The 18,887-nt window shown below is 40.4% G+C and overlaps 1 protein-coding gene across 7 annotated transcripts in view; it reads right to left on the bottom strand.

The window, feature by feature from the left end:
• Positions 1-236: 236 nt before the first annotated feature.
• Positions 237-18,887, bottom strand: part of TSC22D1 (TSC22 domain family member 1) — a 131,185-nt gene continuing 112,534 nt past the window's right edge. For 3 of the 7 annotated variants that reach the window (XM_030565582.1, XM_030565581.1, XM_030565621.1), the window contains 2 exons: positions 3,134-3,185; positions 237-1,628 (listed from right to left, as the gene is read on the bottom strand). In XM_030565582.1, the coding sequence (XP_030421442.1) occupies positions 1,374-1,628; positions 3,134-3,185 (307 nt within the window). In that variant the 3' untranslated portion in view covers positions 237-1,373. Of the gene's footprint in view, positions 1,629-2,000; positions 2,321-3,133; positions 3,186-3,336; positions 3,362-3,621; positions 4,243-12,458; positions 12,464-18,887 lie in introns of those variants that run through there. The other 4 variants (XM_030565635.1, XM_030565617.1, XM_030565627.1 and 1 more) reach the window with 4 other exon arrangements.

Raw genomic sequence — 18,887 nt, 5'->3', positions numbered from 1 at the left:
CACTTCATTTTAGGATTCCCCCCCAGTATTTTCCTCACCTCTTTAAAGTCGGTTTATATGGCTACTATATTTTTAATTTTCACTTTTAAAAACCGGTATTATAAAGTTTTTTAAAACCACAAACAGAATTTAGTACAGAAATCTTTGTCCAAAAACAACTTAATCAGGTTACATTGGAAAGCTGCACTGAAGTTTGTCAAAATTATTATGGTTAACCTTACAATATAGAAGTCATGATTTATCAATATCTTATGCTTTATTGAAGGTTGACAAGTGCAACAGTTAAATACATTGACGTGTTACAACTGTTTAGATAACATGCACAAAAACATATGCATACTACTATACAGATCATATGCAAAAATCCATACTGGGGAACTCATTTTGTTTTATTCTTGCACTAGCAGGAATTGATAATTTTTGAAGTGTTTTTTCCTGTCTTAAACCAAACTACAGTGAACAAAGATTTACTTCAAATATTCAGCAGCCAGGGAAATTCAGAAATTACACAAACAGCATAAATCTGCCAAATTCTGATCAGCTGCATAGGTGTATTCATATTTATGTAGCATTTAAAAAAAATAAAACAAAAACACAACTATCAAAACTTCATCAGATCAGCCAATGAAACAACTAAATTTCAATCTGTACAATCTAAATAGTAGTTACAGGTTTCTATTTTACAAAGTAATTACACTAAATACACAAATATACATTAGGCAAATAACCTTCATTGTAATTATCCTACATCCCAACTCTGTCACCTACCTTCTCTCTCTAATACAGCTTTATGCACCTGTCCACGGCTTCAGAAAATAGCGCAAACATATTTGCGCTTAAGGTTTCAAGTGACAGTTTAGTGTTGAACACTGAATTTACCTTTCCCCCTTAGATCCTATGATTCAGTCTTTACTTTGGATCCCAACTGGATGTGGGGTATTGATCCATCACTTTTACTCCAGTCTATTTCATTTTTTTCATGCCTGCATTAGTAACAGCAGTGGGTGGATGGATGGAAGATTTAAAACAAAAATCAAGCATGCAACTCCATTTCTTAACCATTTCCAGAAGCTGTTCAAGTCCCCAGTGCATTTGTGCTAATTCTCTGGAAAATGGGTTTTTGTGTGTGTTTTTTTTTTAAACTCACCAACCTAAAAATAAGAACTCCTTTAGCCAAAAAGAAAGGACAGATGAGTGCTTAATACTGAAAAAAAAAGTGTCTTGTGATGGTGCGTGCAGTGTACAGAGTCTTTGAGTCTGAACTGCAGCGTGCAATGAAATGGATGAGGGGGCAGCTGTGGCAGATTTCCACTTGTCCTCTTTTCTCTGGGTAGTCCAGAGCATACTGGCCACGAAGGCCAGGACATCGGAGACTATGCTGAAGCTCCTGAGCCCTGTGATGCCGGCTGGGCAGGCTGTTGTGTTGTCCCTTGTGTCTGGGAAGAAGGTGGAGAACCAGTCTGCAGCTGTGCTTGGAACTGGGCGAGCTGCTCTGGGCTGGCCAGTGTTTTCAGCAGAGTGTTTTCCTGCTCCAGCTGGGAGTTCTTCTCAATCAGCTCTTTGATTTGCTCTTTGAGGACCTCCACTTCCTCCCTCACAGCATACATCAAATGGCTCTTCACCAGATCCTGAAACACAAAAGAGTGCACAAATCAGGCAAGAGATCCAACCTTAGGACAGGGATACAACTCTGCTCAGCCAGAGAAACAATAATCCAACCCAACTAAGGCAAGCAGCAGATGTGGATTCAGCTCTGAGACAGCAAAGCACAGGTAGAAGGGTACGAGAAATCTCCCCTCCATTGACTAACGTTTGTAAAGCGTTTTGGAGATTAACATGCAGAGCCAGAGCCTGCATCCCCTGTACACTAAGAATACACCCGAGATATGATGGAGGCCAGTCTCATTACAAACCTGACCAACAGCCTGGCCACTACTCTGTCCATTGGCTCCCCCTCCCCCGGCCAGCTCACCTATTAATTGTTCTGAATAGAAAAATACCATCGAATTGATTCAGGCTGGAAGGGGGGAGGGAGGTTGTTTCTCTAGGAAGCCAGCCCGAGCCGCTCAATTCCCTGCCGCGTGCTGTCGCCTTCCTCTTCCAACACCCCACGCCCGCCAGCGGGCACTTCTTCACGGGCGTGCCGCGGCGGAGGGCTAGGATCGGTGGGGTTTCGCTGCCGATCCAGGCACCAGCCCCGCTCTCTCGCGGCCCGGCCGGCGCCGTGTGTTTGTAAAAGCAGAAACCTCCTCCCCTGCAACAACCGCTGCCCGCCCCGCCTCCGCGGAGCTGGCTGCAGCCAGTTCTTACACGCAGGTTGCCGCATTTCCCTCCCTCCCTCCAGTGTTTCGTGACCGAGAGTGACGTCAGAGAGCCCCGCGCCTACCACCCCCCTCGCGCCTCAGCCAATGAGCGGCCGAGTTATTTATAGCCGGGAGTTAAAGGTTCGGAGTTTGCCTAGCAACAGTAGGCAGAGAATCCCGTGAGAACAGCTACAGGCACCGCTCCAATAACAAAGAGCGGCCAAGGCGGAAATCAAAAAACAGGAAAAATTAGGCGCAGACACAGGGTTTGTGGGTGGTTGTGTGTGTTTTTGGAGGAGGATTTTTTTCAGGCTTGTCCCCCATCGCCCACGATTTCCACTGCACTTCAGGGCAGCAGCCCTAGTGTACAAGATCCCAGCTCCAAGGCACGTTACCTTCCATTGCCAGCAAGCATGGGAATTAAAGCAGCTTAGGATGCCCCTATTGGATCCATCAGCACACTGTGGCTGGTCCCATTTTCCAGGGATAATCCAGCTGGGATGGTTGGGGGATTTTGAAAAAAAAATTGGAGTGGAAATATTTAATCTCTCTCCTCCCCTCGTCAGGATCGATCATTTTTAATAAGGCAGAACCCTGAATGCAACGCCGTCATAGTCATTTAAATCATCTATAGGGAAACATATGCATTCCTCGCATTTGGCAGCCTTTGACCATCAGTGTATTTAAAACAAACCCAGCAGCTCCACTAAAAAAAACACGCCCATGCAGCGGTTAAATGTTACCCAGAGAACCTTGATATTGTGAACACTTCTAGTCACAACTCGCGCTTTAAACATTAATTGCATTTTTATCAAACAATCGGTACATACCATCGCTTGCTCGATTTTGTTGTCAATAGCTACCACACTTGCACCCGAGGAGCTGAAAAGAGGGGAAAAGATACATCAGCAGCTGAATTATTTACAAGACAAGAGAGCTGAATACTGATAACTAGCTTGCTGAGAAATATATCCCGCACTGACTTAATACTGCTGTTTATGTCATCGGGATGCTTCAATGCAGAGAAACCAACCTGTAAAGCCACCTCAAACCGCCCGCTACAGCAGGATCAAAGAGCCGGACATTTTCCCTAATAACCCACAAAGATGGAGCTTAATTACATAATGCGGTAAAAGCGATCCGTGTCCCAGAGATTCAATCTCTCACAAGATAAATGTAAAACACACCGCCCGTGCCACTGCAGCTTCCCAGTGCTGCCCAGTCCGATGACAAAGGAATCAGCCCCCCAGCATTCACCTGCATTACTGCAAATATTCCAGCAAAGAAAACAAGCACATTTTATACCAGAGTTATTTACCTACTGTCGAGTCTCAAAGAAGAATTGTCGGTGCCCAGCAAGGATGACAAGAAAGAAATTGAAAAATGTCTTAGTTGATAAACTCCTAGATCCATTGCCACTGTTCTACAACATTGGGCATTCATGCAATTCCAGCCAGAAACACCCCCCCCCAAAGAAAAAAAACAACAATGCAGAGATTCTCTGTTGAGCTACATTAATCTTAGTTAAATCTCCGCCACGGGGGAATGGTAAGAGGCTGGCTAGATTGGTGGTTTTTCCCAAAATTATATCTGTTTGTGGCGGTATGATCCTCGAAGATGCTGATCCCAGGGCTGCGCAAAGAAATCTCCGAGCTCAGCTCTTCTATACTTAGCAGAAAACCTGAGGTTCTAGTCCTATGGCATAATATATGCAAGAGAGTCAGTGCCTATTGGCTGGCCGGTCATTCGGAACCTCCCACCGCCAGAACGGCTCCTTTGCATCACTTCAGTAGCAGTGAACCATCACCAAAATCCAGTTACCCTTAATCAGGAGACCCTTGGCCAGGAGACCCCCGTTAAAATACTACGATTTGCAAGGAACCGCATGAGCTTTTAGCAGATCTCAGTGCACTCTGCAGAGAGTCGGAGAATTTGGGTGGCAACAGCAGCGCAGAAACAAAATGATCCAGTGCCCAATTTAAACCCTTCCAACATGTAGGATGATTCGCTTACAACATGCACAGGCTGATTTTTGCCTGCAGAAAAACTACACATGCGAAGTTTAGCCTCGGTAGAAACAATCGGATATAGCTGATGTTGGAATTCAGTAACAATGTCACTAGACTTACATTTAGTTACTACAATGCCGCCACCTATTGGCGCAACACTATACCTTTAGACTAGAAAAGAGAACGTGCACGATGGAAAGTCTCACGAAATTTGTTCTGAGTTAAACCATAGGACTCAAGTTCCCTTCCTCATCAGATGCCTTAGAATTGGCTTGGAGAAACCACTTCCAATAATAGGATGCTTCATTTTTGCATCATCCCTTTGCATTTGACCATCATCACACAATACGAGAGGATTTTTTAATCTAAAGGACTATTATAGGTGGTTCTTGAAAGAGCAAAATCTGTTTTTCATATGAAAAGACAAAAGGATTTTTATCATGGTGAGAAAGGTTAGAAGCAAGATACTGACAGGATGGTGTAGTTTAGGCATAAAATTCACACTCATGGTTCCTGGGCTATTGGGGGAGTTTCACCTTTAAAATTACAATCCTTACACAATTTTAATGTGCTCATGTCTGCCTCCACAGTACTTCAGCACACGTTGGGCATAGGAAAATAAAACTGGTAGTCAATATATTCTTTTATATATATATATATATATATATATATATATATATATATATATATATATATATATATATATATTATTGAATACATTTGTGAAAATATTTGCAGCAGGAAGCAAATTATAAATGAGCCTATAGATCACTGTTCTGGCAAATTTCTAATACTTGTCTACTCTTTATTCAAATTAAATGGCCTCTGTGCCCTTTTTATAGCCTTTAAACCATTCATTTTAAGATATTCAGCCACCAGACAATTCAGAAAATACACACACAGCATGAATCTGTAAAATTCTAGCAGATGCTTTTTGACATTCTTACAGTGTAACACTGAACATGTCTATCCACTCTTTTCCAGATAAGGCAATATAACAGCTACTTTTTAACCTATATTATACAGAAAATAATTGAGATAAATAATTTAAGAAAACTCCTTGACAGCATATTTCAAAATTAAGGTGTTACAGTTCTAATAAAAGCAGCAAAGAATCCTGTGGCACCTTATAGACTAACAGACGTTTTGGAGCATGAGCTTTCGTGGGTGAATACCCACTTCCTCAGATGCATGTGATTACATTACATGCATCTGAGGAAGTGGGTATTCACATTACATGCATCTGAGGAAGTGGGTATTCACCCATGAAAGCTCATGCTCCAAAACGTCTGTTAGTCTATAAGGTGCCACAGGATTCTTTGCTGCTTTTACAGATCCAGACTAACACGGCTACCCTCTGATACAGTTCTAATATTTTATTATAGAACAAAGTCACACATTCAGATCAAAATGATTTTAAAATGGTGTGCTCTCTCCACTTAGCTATTTAATGGGAACAAATTATGACTTAGAACAATACATAGCAAAGCACTTAACCTTAAATAAAACTAAAACCACCCTTTACTACACGTAATCTATAAAGTATCAACATTCGTGTTATTTAAACATACAAAACAGAAAAGCCAAAACTTTTCTCTTCTGTAGCGCAAGAATTTTAAATATATATTACAGTTGTCACTCTCACAAAAGCAGGAAAGCTAGAAAGGCAAGGAATAATAGTCTTAAATTTAACTTTAGCATTAGCATGTCATCATCATCCTTCTTAAAGAGATTATTTTAGCTTTCTTGGTCTACTGTTCTTTCATTCAGTAATACCAGCAAAGTGGCGCAAGTAAGCTAAATCCTACTTACGGGGGAGGTTACATTTAAGAATACTGAACTTTGCATAAATGTTTTTCCAACATCGAAGTACATGCATTTCCTTTAAGGCAGAATTCCCACTTACTTCCATGTTGCTTCAAAAACAGTCACATTTCCCATGCCTTTGCAATGTTTCCTCTATTTTAAATTATCTGCACCTGTTGACCATGTAATCCATTCCAATTTACTTAATATTAACACAAACATTAGAATATATGTTTTGAGCTCCTTCTGTACTCCTGGACAGGCAAATGACATCAGTAACCATAAATTCCTTTTATGCTCTTCGGCTGTCCAAGAGGTTACACCTCTCATCAGCCACAGACCAAGCCAAAGTGATCTGTGTGTTTGTCACCTCTAAACTCAACTACTGCAACATGCTAAACCTCAGGTTGAAAGTGAAAGCTCAAGAGGTACACCAGGCAGCCCCTCTTCTTACATAATGACTACGAGAATTCACCACCCTAACCCAGGGCTCTGTACTGGCTCCCAGTCCAATACTTGATCCTAAAACCGTGATCTTCATAGCCTTTAGTGGCTGTACCCCAAAACTCTCAGATCACCTCTCACTATGTGAAGTAAGCTTCAAGGACACTGGAGGTGATTGTGCTTAGGCTGAAATTTGCAAGTGCAGGGGATCTGAGTCTCTTGGCAGACTTTTTTTTTCTTTGGGTGGTTACAATCTCTTCAGATTAGGTTTTCCTACAATAAGCCACCTCAAAATGGCAAGCAATAAAAACAAAAACACACATTTGTCATGTTCTCTCTTGGTTTGAGAAAGCAAGAGGCAGACTGCAGACTTTCAGACTGATTGTGCTATTTGTAATTTTGGTTGTGCTCTGATTCAAGGGTCATGGGCACATTCTAATCAATCAGTGTTTCTGCGCAAAGATTAGTAATGATTCCCTAAAATTGTTTTTAGAGGTCTACAAGTCTAATTGAGTTAGTGCATAGTTACGTGCATCTGGCTTCCAACGTTTTGTCAGTAGTGTGGATGGGATAACACAAACATAAGCATGCTGTCCTGTCCACTTTACAGAAAAAAAGCAAGTGTTAAAACACAGATGCGCCTACATGTCAGACAACTGTGCTCTGACATGATCAGACATATAACATCTGCTCCACAGATTATATAGAAACATAGCAAAGTGTCAGGAAAGACCTCAGTCCTTAGAATTCGTGAACTTTCCATCTTTGTCAATTTCTATGGTCCCTGTTTATCAGGGAATTTCAGGAGAGAGTTATAATTCTCTTTACAGTCAGAACATAAGAACAGCCATATTGGGTCAGACCAAAGGTCTGCCTATCCCAGTATCCTGTCTTCTGCGCTGGCCAGTGTCAGACACTTCAGAGGGAATGAACAGAACAGAACAATTATCAAGTGATCCATTCCCAATTGTCCAGTCCCAGCTTTGGCAGTTGAAGATTTAGATACACTAAGAGCATGGGGTTGCATTCCTGACCATCTTGGCTAATAGCTATTGATGGCCCAGGCCTCCATGAACATATTCAATTATTTTTTGAAGCCAGTTAGATGGCATACACAACATCCCCTGGCAATGAGTTCCACAGGTTGACTGTGCACTGCATTAAATTTTAAATCTGCTGCCTATTAATTTCATTAGGTGGCCCCTTGTTCTTGTATTATGTGAAGAGGTAAATAACAGTTCTTCACTGATGATTTTACAGACCATTATCATAGCCCCCTTAATCTTCTGTCCCAGGTTTAGCATCCCAGTCTTTTTCATCTCTCCTCATGTTCCATGAAGCTGTTCCATACCACTAATCATTTTGGTTGCCCTTTTCTGTATTTCTTCCAATTCTAATGTATCTTTTTTGCAAAGGGGTGACCAGAACTGTATACGCAGTATTCAAGTGTGGGCGCACCATGAATTTATATAGTGGTATTATAATATTTTCTGTCTTATCTGTACCTTTCCTAATGGTTCCTAATATACAGTTAGCTTTTTTGACTACTGCTACACACTGAGCGGATGTTTTTACAGAACGATCCATGATGACTGCAAGATCTTTCTTGTGCAGTGACAGCTCATTTAGATTCCATCATTTTGTATGTACAGTTGGGATTATGTTTTCCAATATGCACTACTTTGCATCTGTCCACATTGAATTCCATTTGCTATTTTGTTGCCTAATCACTTAGTTTTGTGTGATCTCTTCCTAACTCTTCACAATCAGATTTTGATTCAACTAACTTAAGTAATTTTGTATCCTCTGCAAACTTTACCACCTCATTGTTTATACTTCGTTTTCCAGGTTATTTATGAATATGTTGAACAGTACTGGTCCCATACAGATCCTCAAGGGATCCCGCAACTTACCTCTCTCCATTTTGAAAACTATTTACACCTAGCCTTTGTTTCTTATCTTTCAACCAGTTATTGATCCATGCGGACTTTCCCTCTTATCCCATGACTGCGTACACTGCATAACAGCCTTTGATGAGAGACACTGTCAAAGGCTTTCTGAAAGTCCAATATACTATATCTACTGCATCACCCTTGTCCACATGCTTGTTGATGCCATTAAAGAATTCTAATTGATTGATGAAGCAAGACAAGTCAAAGGAGAGCAACAAAAATCCTCTCCCAAACTCATTTCTTCCTTTCCCTTTGATTGGTGATCCTACTTCACTATCACTTTCTCTTCTCTCCCCCAATAATGTATTTTTATTATTTATAGTTTGCATTATGGTAATACATAGAGTCCTCAAACATGAGGTCTACCCCCATTGTACCAGGCATTGTACATTATTAGGCAATGTACATTAGACATGGCTCTTCCCCACAAAAATTACAATGTCAGGTCCCCGATTCTAGAAATGCTTGTATAACATTAAAAAATTTACACCCACGAGTTCAATGGCACTACTCACACGTCTCATGTTATTCTTCTGTATAAGAATCTGTAGCATCTAGGGCTAATTTCTGTCCTATTTAAACCCAAAACCTGCAAAAAGATTCACATATGCAAAGGGTCCACCCACATAGAGCTCATTGCAAGACTGTATCCTCATTCGGAAGCTAACATTTGTAAAGTACCACAGACATGGTATAAATAAAGCACTGAATAAATAAAGTAATACATAATGCTGAGATGTATTTAGTGGGTAAAGGATGCATCCAAGTACAATGCTAATCAAGTAGCTGATATGCATGCTCTGGTCTTTACATACAGAGATCAATTAACTACCTTAACAACTGCAAATTGCCAAACAATCTTTTCAGCTACGGAACAAACTACTACTTGTAGGGATTCCATTTTTTTTGTCTCATTAAAAATTACCTCGTCTCAATAATATTTAGCCCTTAAAAACTTTTCGTCTTCAGCACATAATTAGACAAATATTTTGTATATAGACTCATTTAGACCCTGTAACCTGTTTGAGGTTCAGTTTGTTTCTATGTGTTTGTTAAAGAACCTCCCCCCCATTTTTTCTACTTCCGTTGGGGTTTGATTTAATCTTTCAAGTACCTTGACAATGCTCTCCTCTCTTTAGGAACAGATTTTAAATACAGAACAAATCTCCCAAAATTGAGATAAATCTTGTCTTTTCTACACTACAAAACACTAGAAAAACTGATCATTTTAGGGCCTTTGTTATAACATGACAGTCCCCTGCTATGGGTAACACAATTTTAACTATATTTCTCAACTGTAAAACGCTGAAATACATCAAAATGTGGTTCAGTCACAAAAACATTAAGAACCAACTGCATTATAACCACTTTGGTGGCACAATGGAAGAAAGACTGAATTGAGTCCTGAAAAACATCTGCTTTCATTAGAGGGGATTTTAATGCGGATTATACAGAACTGGAGTAGTGACTTAAGTAAAGTTACCTTAAAAATTCCTAAATTCAAACCCATATATATCCATGGGGAGGTGGGCACACACAAGGGGGGGGAACTAGTCTAATGATTCTGACAGAAATCCACAACACACTAATCACCTAGGCTAAAATCTTGGCCCCTCTGAAGCCAATAGTAAAACTGCCACTGATTTAAATGAGGACAGGGTTTCCAGCCAGTTTTAACCAGGTTCAGTTTGGTCAGTTTAAAGGGGTGGTCTTTTGAACAGTTTCTCCTGACTTAACTGTGAATTTCATAGACTTTAAGGACAGAGGAGACCATTATAATCACCTAATCTGCCACAGGTCATAGACTTTCAACCAGCAATTCCTTATCTAGCCCAACAGCTTGTGGTTGGGCTAAAATATCTCTTTTAGAAAGCCATTCGATCTTGAGTCAGACTCCAAGCCACTGAAAATTTACCACATCACTTGGCAATCCGTTCCAAAACATTAAATTGCATCTTATTTTGAGTTTGAACTTTGCTGACTTCAACTTCCAGCCAATGGATCTTGTTATGTCTGTCAGTTAAATTAAAGAGCCATTGAGTACCAGATATTTCTATAGTATTAGCTCTCAATTTTTTTTTTTGCTAAAATCTTAAAGCTATTTAAACCTGTGGTTTGATTGCATGTGAATTTCCTTTTTTTGTTTTTTTCATGATTTTTAAAATAAGTGTTTAAGAAGATTAGACTCTAACACCTCAAATGAAATGAAAAAGAACCAATGTGTCACTTACCATGTTTAATTTTGTTTTTACCATCAGCAAGGTACAGAAAAAATTAATGAACTACAATGTGGAAAGAACATTCATTCCACCCTACATACAACCTACTTGGCCAGCAGTAGTATAACACCAGTATCTGTAATTATAATACATATACGATGATATGCTTTGCACTCTGCCTAGAAGACAGAAGAATGCATTTAAAAGCAAGTTGATATAAAATCAAAGGACAAACACAAGAAAGTCAAACTGACTTCTCTGGGGATAGGATACTGGTCACAGCTCTTTCGTTTCTATAGGAAAACAGATAGCTAATTAAACCTCATTTGTTTTCACAAGGATGTCATCATATCACTGATTTTAATGGTGATGCAATAAATCTTGATTAAAAAAAAGTCTCTTTCTCCAGTTCAGGAGTTTCAGCAAGGAGAGAGTGAGAGAGAGGTTACAACCTTCAAGAAACATCCAGACATCTTTAGAAGACCTCAGGGGTGGTAAGAACTAAAATATTCTGAGGTTATTGGAGAATCCTTCCAGAAACAACTAACTATGTCTGGCAACACAATGTGAATTAAAGGAATAGAATCTGTTGGGCTTAATCTCTTGTATTAAGAGACCTAACTTTCATGGTTACTCTATACCTTGCAATTAGCATCCAGGACACTACCTACCTGAATCTAGGGCTGAGTAGGTATGAAGTACCACCTAGTTTGGGAACCAAACACTGTGTCTGTAAATCTGAAATACCTAAACTCAATACAAATGAAAGCTCTCCTTGGAGTGCTATAATTGCTTCTGCCCAACACTCATGGGGAGGAAAGGACCCACCCACTAAAGAGTTGTGCTTTTAAAATTTTGTCAGGGACCCAATCTGTCCCTCCCTCTTCATGGGCCACAGTTAGGTTTATTCCCACCCTAACCCTACAGTAACTCTTATGCAACTGGCCCAAAAGGGAGGGAGGTATTAAAAGGACTGATCCAGGAGAGGGCATTTTGGTGTGTGGAAGGTTGAAAGAAGATTACAAGAGCTCTTCTTCCTCTGACACTGGCCAGCTCTCTGGCACAGACCTCACTTTTATTCTTCCTTTTTGACCTCATACAAGAGATCATCCTTACCTTTGAATATGCTTGTCCACTCTGCAGTCAGTACATAGCCTTTCAGAGCTTCCAGGCTTTAGAAGACTGCATATATAATTTCATCTGATACATCCTTATGTGAATTTACTTGCCAGAAAACTAAAAAGTACTCAAAGTTCACATTTGATTCCATGCTTTCATCTGTACTTCTAATGTGTACTGGTTTCCTTAAAGCCAAAGGAGACACCTTAGAGGAGGAACCACTCATGTTGCATAATCCTGCTGTTCAGAAAATACATAATGTACATTTTGGAGAACTGCACTTCAACGTTAAATGAAAGGAAATTACCGGAGTATTCCTAGGTACTCCTACCATGAAAAAAGAAACAAAACCAACGATCAGGTGGTCACTTGGCAGCAGTGAGATCACATGCATTTGAAAAGCACAAATTATCTTATATTAGAATGTAGCTCTCAACACTGGTCTGTTCTGACAGGCCATCTGGACCTTGTTGGTGATGTCACAGCCACTAGCCACACTACCTCCCGGCAGTGCATGGCTGGGACCTCATCACCCAGATAAAAACAAGAAATCCCTATGTATTTTGGAAAGAGAGGACAAGTTATCTGCTCCCCTCTCTCTTTCACCCCTCATCCTCCATCCTCCACCTGTCCACTTTCTACTGGTCACCCCTTTCTTCTCTCTCTTTTCTTCCTGACTGTTTTTTCTTTTTATTGCTCCCCTTGAAGTTGCAAGGCTCTTAACCTATTTTAAATTCATTTCAAAGCACCCCGGCCTTTTGTCTAGCAGAGCAGCTGAACTAGGTTTCTAGCTGGACAGCAGTTTTCCTTTGATGGTCACTTCCCTCTTCAGCCTCACACTTTTAAAATTAAGCCTATACTTAAGAAATTACATTAGAAGCCAAGTCAAGGCTCCTAGGCATTAATTCAAAGCCTATTAAAGTCAATGGGAATCCTTCCACTGACTTACATAAACTTTAGAGATCAGGCCACTATTATAATTTCTTAGGGAACAGTAAAATTCTATGAGATCCTGTGAAAGGGGAAGCAAAAATACAGAGGAACAAAGTAGGGTAAAGGGAAATTGCTATGACCCCTTGTCCTTAAGCTAACCACCTGCACACTAACATTTTGTTTTAAAATCACATTCAGCTAGGAAAAAATAATGGCTGTTCAAAATCACCCCATTTTGTCAGAAATTAATGCTAAATATTAAATAGGCATTGGTCCATTACTATATAAAATGGTAGAATTATCAATAACTACACTTGGCAGAATTAGATTTTTTATTATTTTGATGAATATTGATGTTTATTTTAAGAGATTTTCATCTATTTAAATTTTTACAACTTGCACAAAATTATGAGTATGAAGCTTTTAATTTTCATTGATTTACCTTTTTGGTTGCAAGAAATTATGGGGAGAGTCAGACAATTTTTTAATGACAGTAGATTTCAGATTAAAAAAGTTAAAGCTCTATAACCATTTAAACACCAATTGTCAACTTCACATATCAAAATTTACCAAGTAAATAACTTTATATCAAAATTCCCAAGCAGCATTTTCCTTACTTTGCCTATTTAAACTTCAATCAACACAGATTTTTAAAATATTTTTGTATGCGTGGTAAAATCTAAGTTTACCCACATTTACTGATTAAAATCTATTCCTTCCAAGCCTAATAATAATGCAGAATGAACACTTCTGCCCTATTAATATTTGTTCTGTATTTGGGGAAAAAGCAGATATGCAGTCTCATCATATGGTAACACTTTCTCCATTATTATCTCAAGAGAATCTTAAACAGCAGAGTTAATATTAAGACATTTAAAAATCAACAGATCCAGATAATTCGCATCCATGCATTTTAAAAGAGATGACTCAGGAATTGCTGCACCGTTAAAGTTATTTTAGAAAGTCTTGGAACAGTTCTAGAAGACTGGAAGAAAGATAATGTGACAGTATTTAAGATGGGTAAATGGGATGACCTGTGTAATTACAGGCCTAGCAGTCTGATACCAACCACTGGCAAGATAATGGAACATCTTACATGGGACTCATAGAATTAAAAGAGGGAAATATAACTAATGCAAATCAACATGGGTTTATTTTTGTGATGAGATTATAAATTCGGTTGATCGAGGTAATAGCACTGATGTAACATACTTAGACTTCTATAAAGTGTGACTTGATGCCACACAACATTTTGATCAAAAAACAAATAAAGAATATAAAATTAACATGGCACAAATTAAATAGATTAAAAGCTGGCTAAATGATAGGCGTCAAAATACAATTATAAACAGGGAACAGTCATTGAGCAGATGTGTTTCTATGGGATCCTCTGATAATAGTCCTTACCCTATGCTATTTAACATTTGTATCAATAATCTAGAAGAAAATAGAAAAGTCACCAATGAAAGATTTCATATCACACAAAAATAGGAGGAGTGGTAAATAATGAAGAGGATAGGTCACTGATTCAGAGTGACCTTAATTGCTTGGTAACTTGAGCATAAGCAAACAGTGTGTGTTTTAATACAGAAAACTGTAAATGTACACATCTAGGAACAAAGAATGTCAGCCATACTTGGAGGATGGGGGAAATCTATGCTAGAATGCAGGGACTGAAAAAGATATAGGAGTTGTGGTGGATAATCAGCTGAACATGAGCTCCCCCTGTGGCCAAAGTGGCTAACGCAATCCTTGGATGCATATATAGGGGAATTTTTGAGTAGGAGTAGAGAGGCTATTTTGCCTCTGTATTTGGCATTAGTGCAACCACTGTTGGAATAACTGTGTCCAGATCTAGTATCCACAATTTAAAAAATGTTAAAAAAATTTTAGAGGGTGCAGAGAAGATCCATGAGAAGGATTAAAAGATTAGAAAATCTGTGAGAGTATCAAGGAGCTCTGTTTAGCTTAACAATGAGAAGGTTAAGGGGTGACTTCATTACAGTCTGTAAGTGCCTACAGGGGGACAAATATTTAATAATGGGCTCTTCAGTGTAGCAGAGAAAGCTATAAAATGCTCTAATGACTGGAAGTTGAAGCTAGACAAATTCAGACTGGAAATGAGGCGTACATTTTTAATGGCGAGAATAATTAACCACAAAAATTTACCAAGGGTCATGGCAGATTCTCCGTCACTCCATTTTTTAAATCAAGGCTGGATGTTTTTCTAAAAGATGTGCTCTGGGGATTATTTTGGAAAAGTTCTCTGGCCTATGTTACACAGGAGGTCAGACCAGATGATCACAATGGTCCCTTCTGCCCTTAGAATCTATAAGTATATGAATGCTTTTCAGCAATTTCAAACTATAAAATAGGAAGAAATAAAGAACAAAACATGTATTATAAATATCTGATTTGTTATTTTGTACATCATGATTATCTACCTTTAATTCAGCACAGGAATGAAGGGGTGGGGACAAAGTTGCATTTAAGCCTTTTGATACTCTGGGGGTGGGGGATGTCTGCCTACCTCCAATGTAAACTGTAAAAGCCTCAGGGTACTCTAAATTTATTCTTGGGTTCCCCATGCCTCTCTCTCTAGTCACAGCACAGTGGAGCTCCAGTTCAGCATCCTCCTTTGCATGTACCCTGGACACACCTCCTACAGGGAAAATTGTAAGGGACTGGTGTAGTCATTTCACCAGCAGGGGAACACTGCAGGTATTGCCTGGGGGAAGTTTGTTGCCTTTAGGACCCTCCTTCACACCATCCAGTGGCATAAAGAGGCCTCTGGGCAAGACAGGCTTGGGCCCCCACTCTCCAAGGCTTTGAAACTCTGCTGGCTTTCAAACAGAACACAAATTCCGTAAGCTGGAACTAAGACACCATTTGAATACCGCTGTCCTGGACAGAAGCCACCGACATACAGCCATCCCTGACCTTCCGAGAACTATAGAAGATCTATCGTCTAATCTTTTAATACATGATTTGCCAAGTAAAGATTAAGACTTAGAATCTCATACTTAAGCAACACCTGGTTAATCTCTTTAAAGTATTTGGCATTGGCTAAATTTGTGTTAACGTTGTCCATATTAATTATGGAGCAGTCCTCATCATTCCCTAGTATTATATTAGCTCTACTGCCTGAAGAATGGTGCACTAAATGTTTTGTATACCCTTACAAAAATCCTTCGTTCAAACCAGGACTTGAGTTGGGCTAGCCCATGCTGGGTCATTAACCCAGCACTTTTTTGGGGTGGTGTCATCTTATTCTCCAAAGTCAGTTGTTTTGTTTTGTTTTGTTTTTTTAAAAAAGCCTTCAGCCTTCCTGGTTATCAAACCTTCTTTCCCCTCCACTCCCCAGAAAAAAGTCTACACTAGCGAAGCTTACTGTGGCAGAGCTGTATGGATGCAGTAGCCGCTCTATGTCAACAGGAAACAGCTCTCCCATCGACATAATTAAACCACTCCCAACGAGCGGAGGTAGCTATATCAGCACCATTGTCTACAATGGTGCTTCGGTTGGTGTAACTTATGTCACTCAGTGGGGCATTTTTTCACACCTGAGTGCCATACATTTACTAACAAAAGTGCTAGTGCAGCCATAGCCTTAGTGATGCCCGGAAGCCTGAAAGTGCTCAAAGATGTGAGCTTCCTCATTCATCTTAAATAGGGAGTTCACTCAATGACAATTTTAAAATGCCAACACCATTAATCATTACAATGCGCTGAAAGCATGGAGGAGAGAGTCAACCACACAAGAAAGGTCTCTACACATCTACTCTGAATGGCACCTCAGTAGTAGGTGGTATAAGGGCACGTCTATGTGAATATTTAGCTTGCAGCAAGCTGGGGTGTGAATCCACTCCCCACCAGCCTGCTGTGCACTGTCTATGTGGACCCTGCTGATGCACAATAACCGTTCATTAGATTGCTTTGATCTAGGTCTCATTGAAACAGGCTAGAGTACCATCCCCTCCCCACTGATCTGACCAGTGGAGACAAATGGTCAAAGAAACATAGCCCAGAGGACATCTGAGCCCCACCCATGTGGAACTAATTTCACAGAGCCCACAGAGGCATCCAAGCCTCCCCCCAAAACCACTCAAGGCAACTGCTAGAGCTGGGAAGGCCTGCCTGGTCTGCTCTGGTCCTAGGTATAGAACACGTTAATTCTTCCTTGGCTCTACTGGCTACTGCTACTCCCTCTACTAGAGGCTCTCTGCAAATTCAGGGATACACTACTGCATCAGTCACACCATTCAGGTTTCCTGAGTAACCACAATGGCTAGAAGCAAGCCAGTTTTTAAATGAAAGCCGAACTTTTGATTTCATCACGACTCTGGGAGCTGAGGTACAAGTCTATGCCTGAATCTGGCCTGTTCAAGGGTGTATCTCAATGGTCTGCAACCTCTGGCACACGGCTCACCATGGTAAGCACCCTGGCAGGCTAGGCCAGTTTGTTTACCTGTGACATCAGTAGATTCAGGCGATCACTGCTCCCACTGGCCGCGGTTCACTGTCCCAGGCCAATGGGGGTGGTGGGAAGCCGTGGTCAGCACATCCCTCGCCCGCATCGCTTCCCGCCGCCTCCATTGGCCTGGGACGGCAAACTGCGGCCAGTGGGAGTCACGGTTGGCCAAACCTGCCGACGCGGCAAGTAAGCAAACTGGCCTGGCCCGCCAGGGTGCTTATCGACCCCTGCCCTAGTATGACATGTCAATAAATGCTGGAATGCTATTTACAATTCTGATGTCCACATTTTAAAAAGGTGTCATGCATCTGACGAAGTGGGTATTCGCTCATGCTCCAAAACGTCTGTTAGTCCATAAGGTGCCACAGGATTCTTTGCTGATTTTAAAAAGGATGTTGAAAAAAACTGGAGATGGTGCAGAAGAGCCACAAAAATGATTTGACGACTGGAAAAAACCCTCAATTTGTTTATTTGTATCAAAAAGACTGAGAAGTGACTTGATTACAGTGTATAAGTACCTCCACAGGGAGAAAATACTCGATACTAAAGGGTTCTTTAACCTAGCAGAGAAAGGCATAACATGAACCAGTGGCTGGAAACTGAAGCCAGACAGATGAAAAGAAATAAGGTACAATTAAACAGAAACTTAAAAAAGAAAAATGAAACTGATTAACCATTAGAATCAACTACATAAGGAAGTACTAAATTCTCCATCTCTCAAGGCCTTTAAATCAAGACTGGATGCTTTTCTGGAAGATATGCTTTAATCAAACACAAAATTACTGGTTCAGTATAGGAGGAACTGAGGGAAATTTAATGGCCTGTGTTATACAGTAACTCCTCACTTAACATTGTAGTTATCTTCCTGAAAAATGCGACTTTAAGCAAAACTATCTTAAGCGAATCCAATTTCCCCACAAGAATTAATGTAAACAGGGGTTAGGTTCTAGGGAAATTTTTTTCACCAGACGAAAAACTATCTACACACACACACACACACACACACACACACAGTACATGTTTTAAAACCAACAATTTAATATCATTCACAGCTATGATGATTGTAAACTTTGGTTGAGGTGGTGAAATTAGAGGGTGGAAGAGAGTGGGATAGTCTCAGGGAATGCCTTGCTGCTAAATCAGTGGTTCTCAAACTTTTGTACTGGTGAGCCCTTTCACAAAGCAAGTCTCTGAGTGCGACCCCCTCCCATATAAACTAAAAATACTTTATATATTTAACACCATTATAAATGCTGGAGGCAAAGCAGGTTTTGAGGTGGAGGCTGACAGCTCGCAACCCCCCCATGTAACAACCTCATGGCCCCTGAGGGGTTCCGACCTCCAGTTTGAGAACCCTTGTGCTAAATGATGAACTAGCACTCGGCTGAGCCCTCAAGGGTTAACATGTTGTTAATGCAGCCTCTCACTCTACAAGGCAGCAGGAATGGAGGGGAGGGGAGACAGCATAGCAGACACAGACAGACACACCTTGTGTGTGTGGGGGGGGAGAGAGATGCATCCTGCCCCTTTAAGTAAGCTGACCCACCCTTAAGTACATTGTCTTTTTAAGTGGATCAGGAAGTTAAGACAGCAGCTGCTGCCCCAGGGTTTCTCTCTCTCTCTCCCTC

The sequence above is a fragment of the Gopherus evgoodei genome, chromosome 1, assembly GCF_007399415.2.
Source record: "Gopherus evgoodei ecotype Sinaloan lineage chromosome 1, rGopEvg1_v1.p, whole genome shotgun sequence".
Lineage (NCBI taxonomy): Eukaryota > Metazoa > Chordata > Testudines > Testudinidae > Gopherus > Gopherus evgoodei.
Note: the sequence above shows the minus strand (reverse complement) of the source record. Positions and strands in the feature narration are given on the sequence as shown.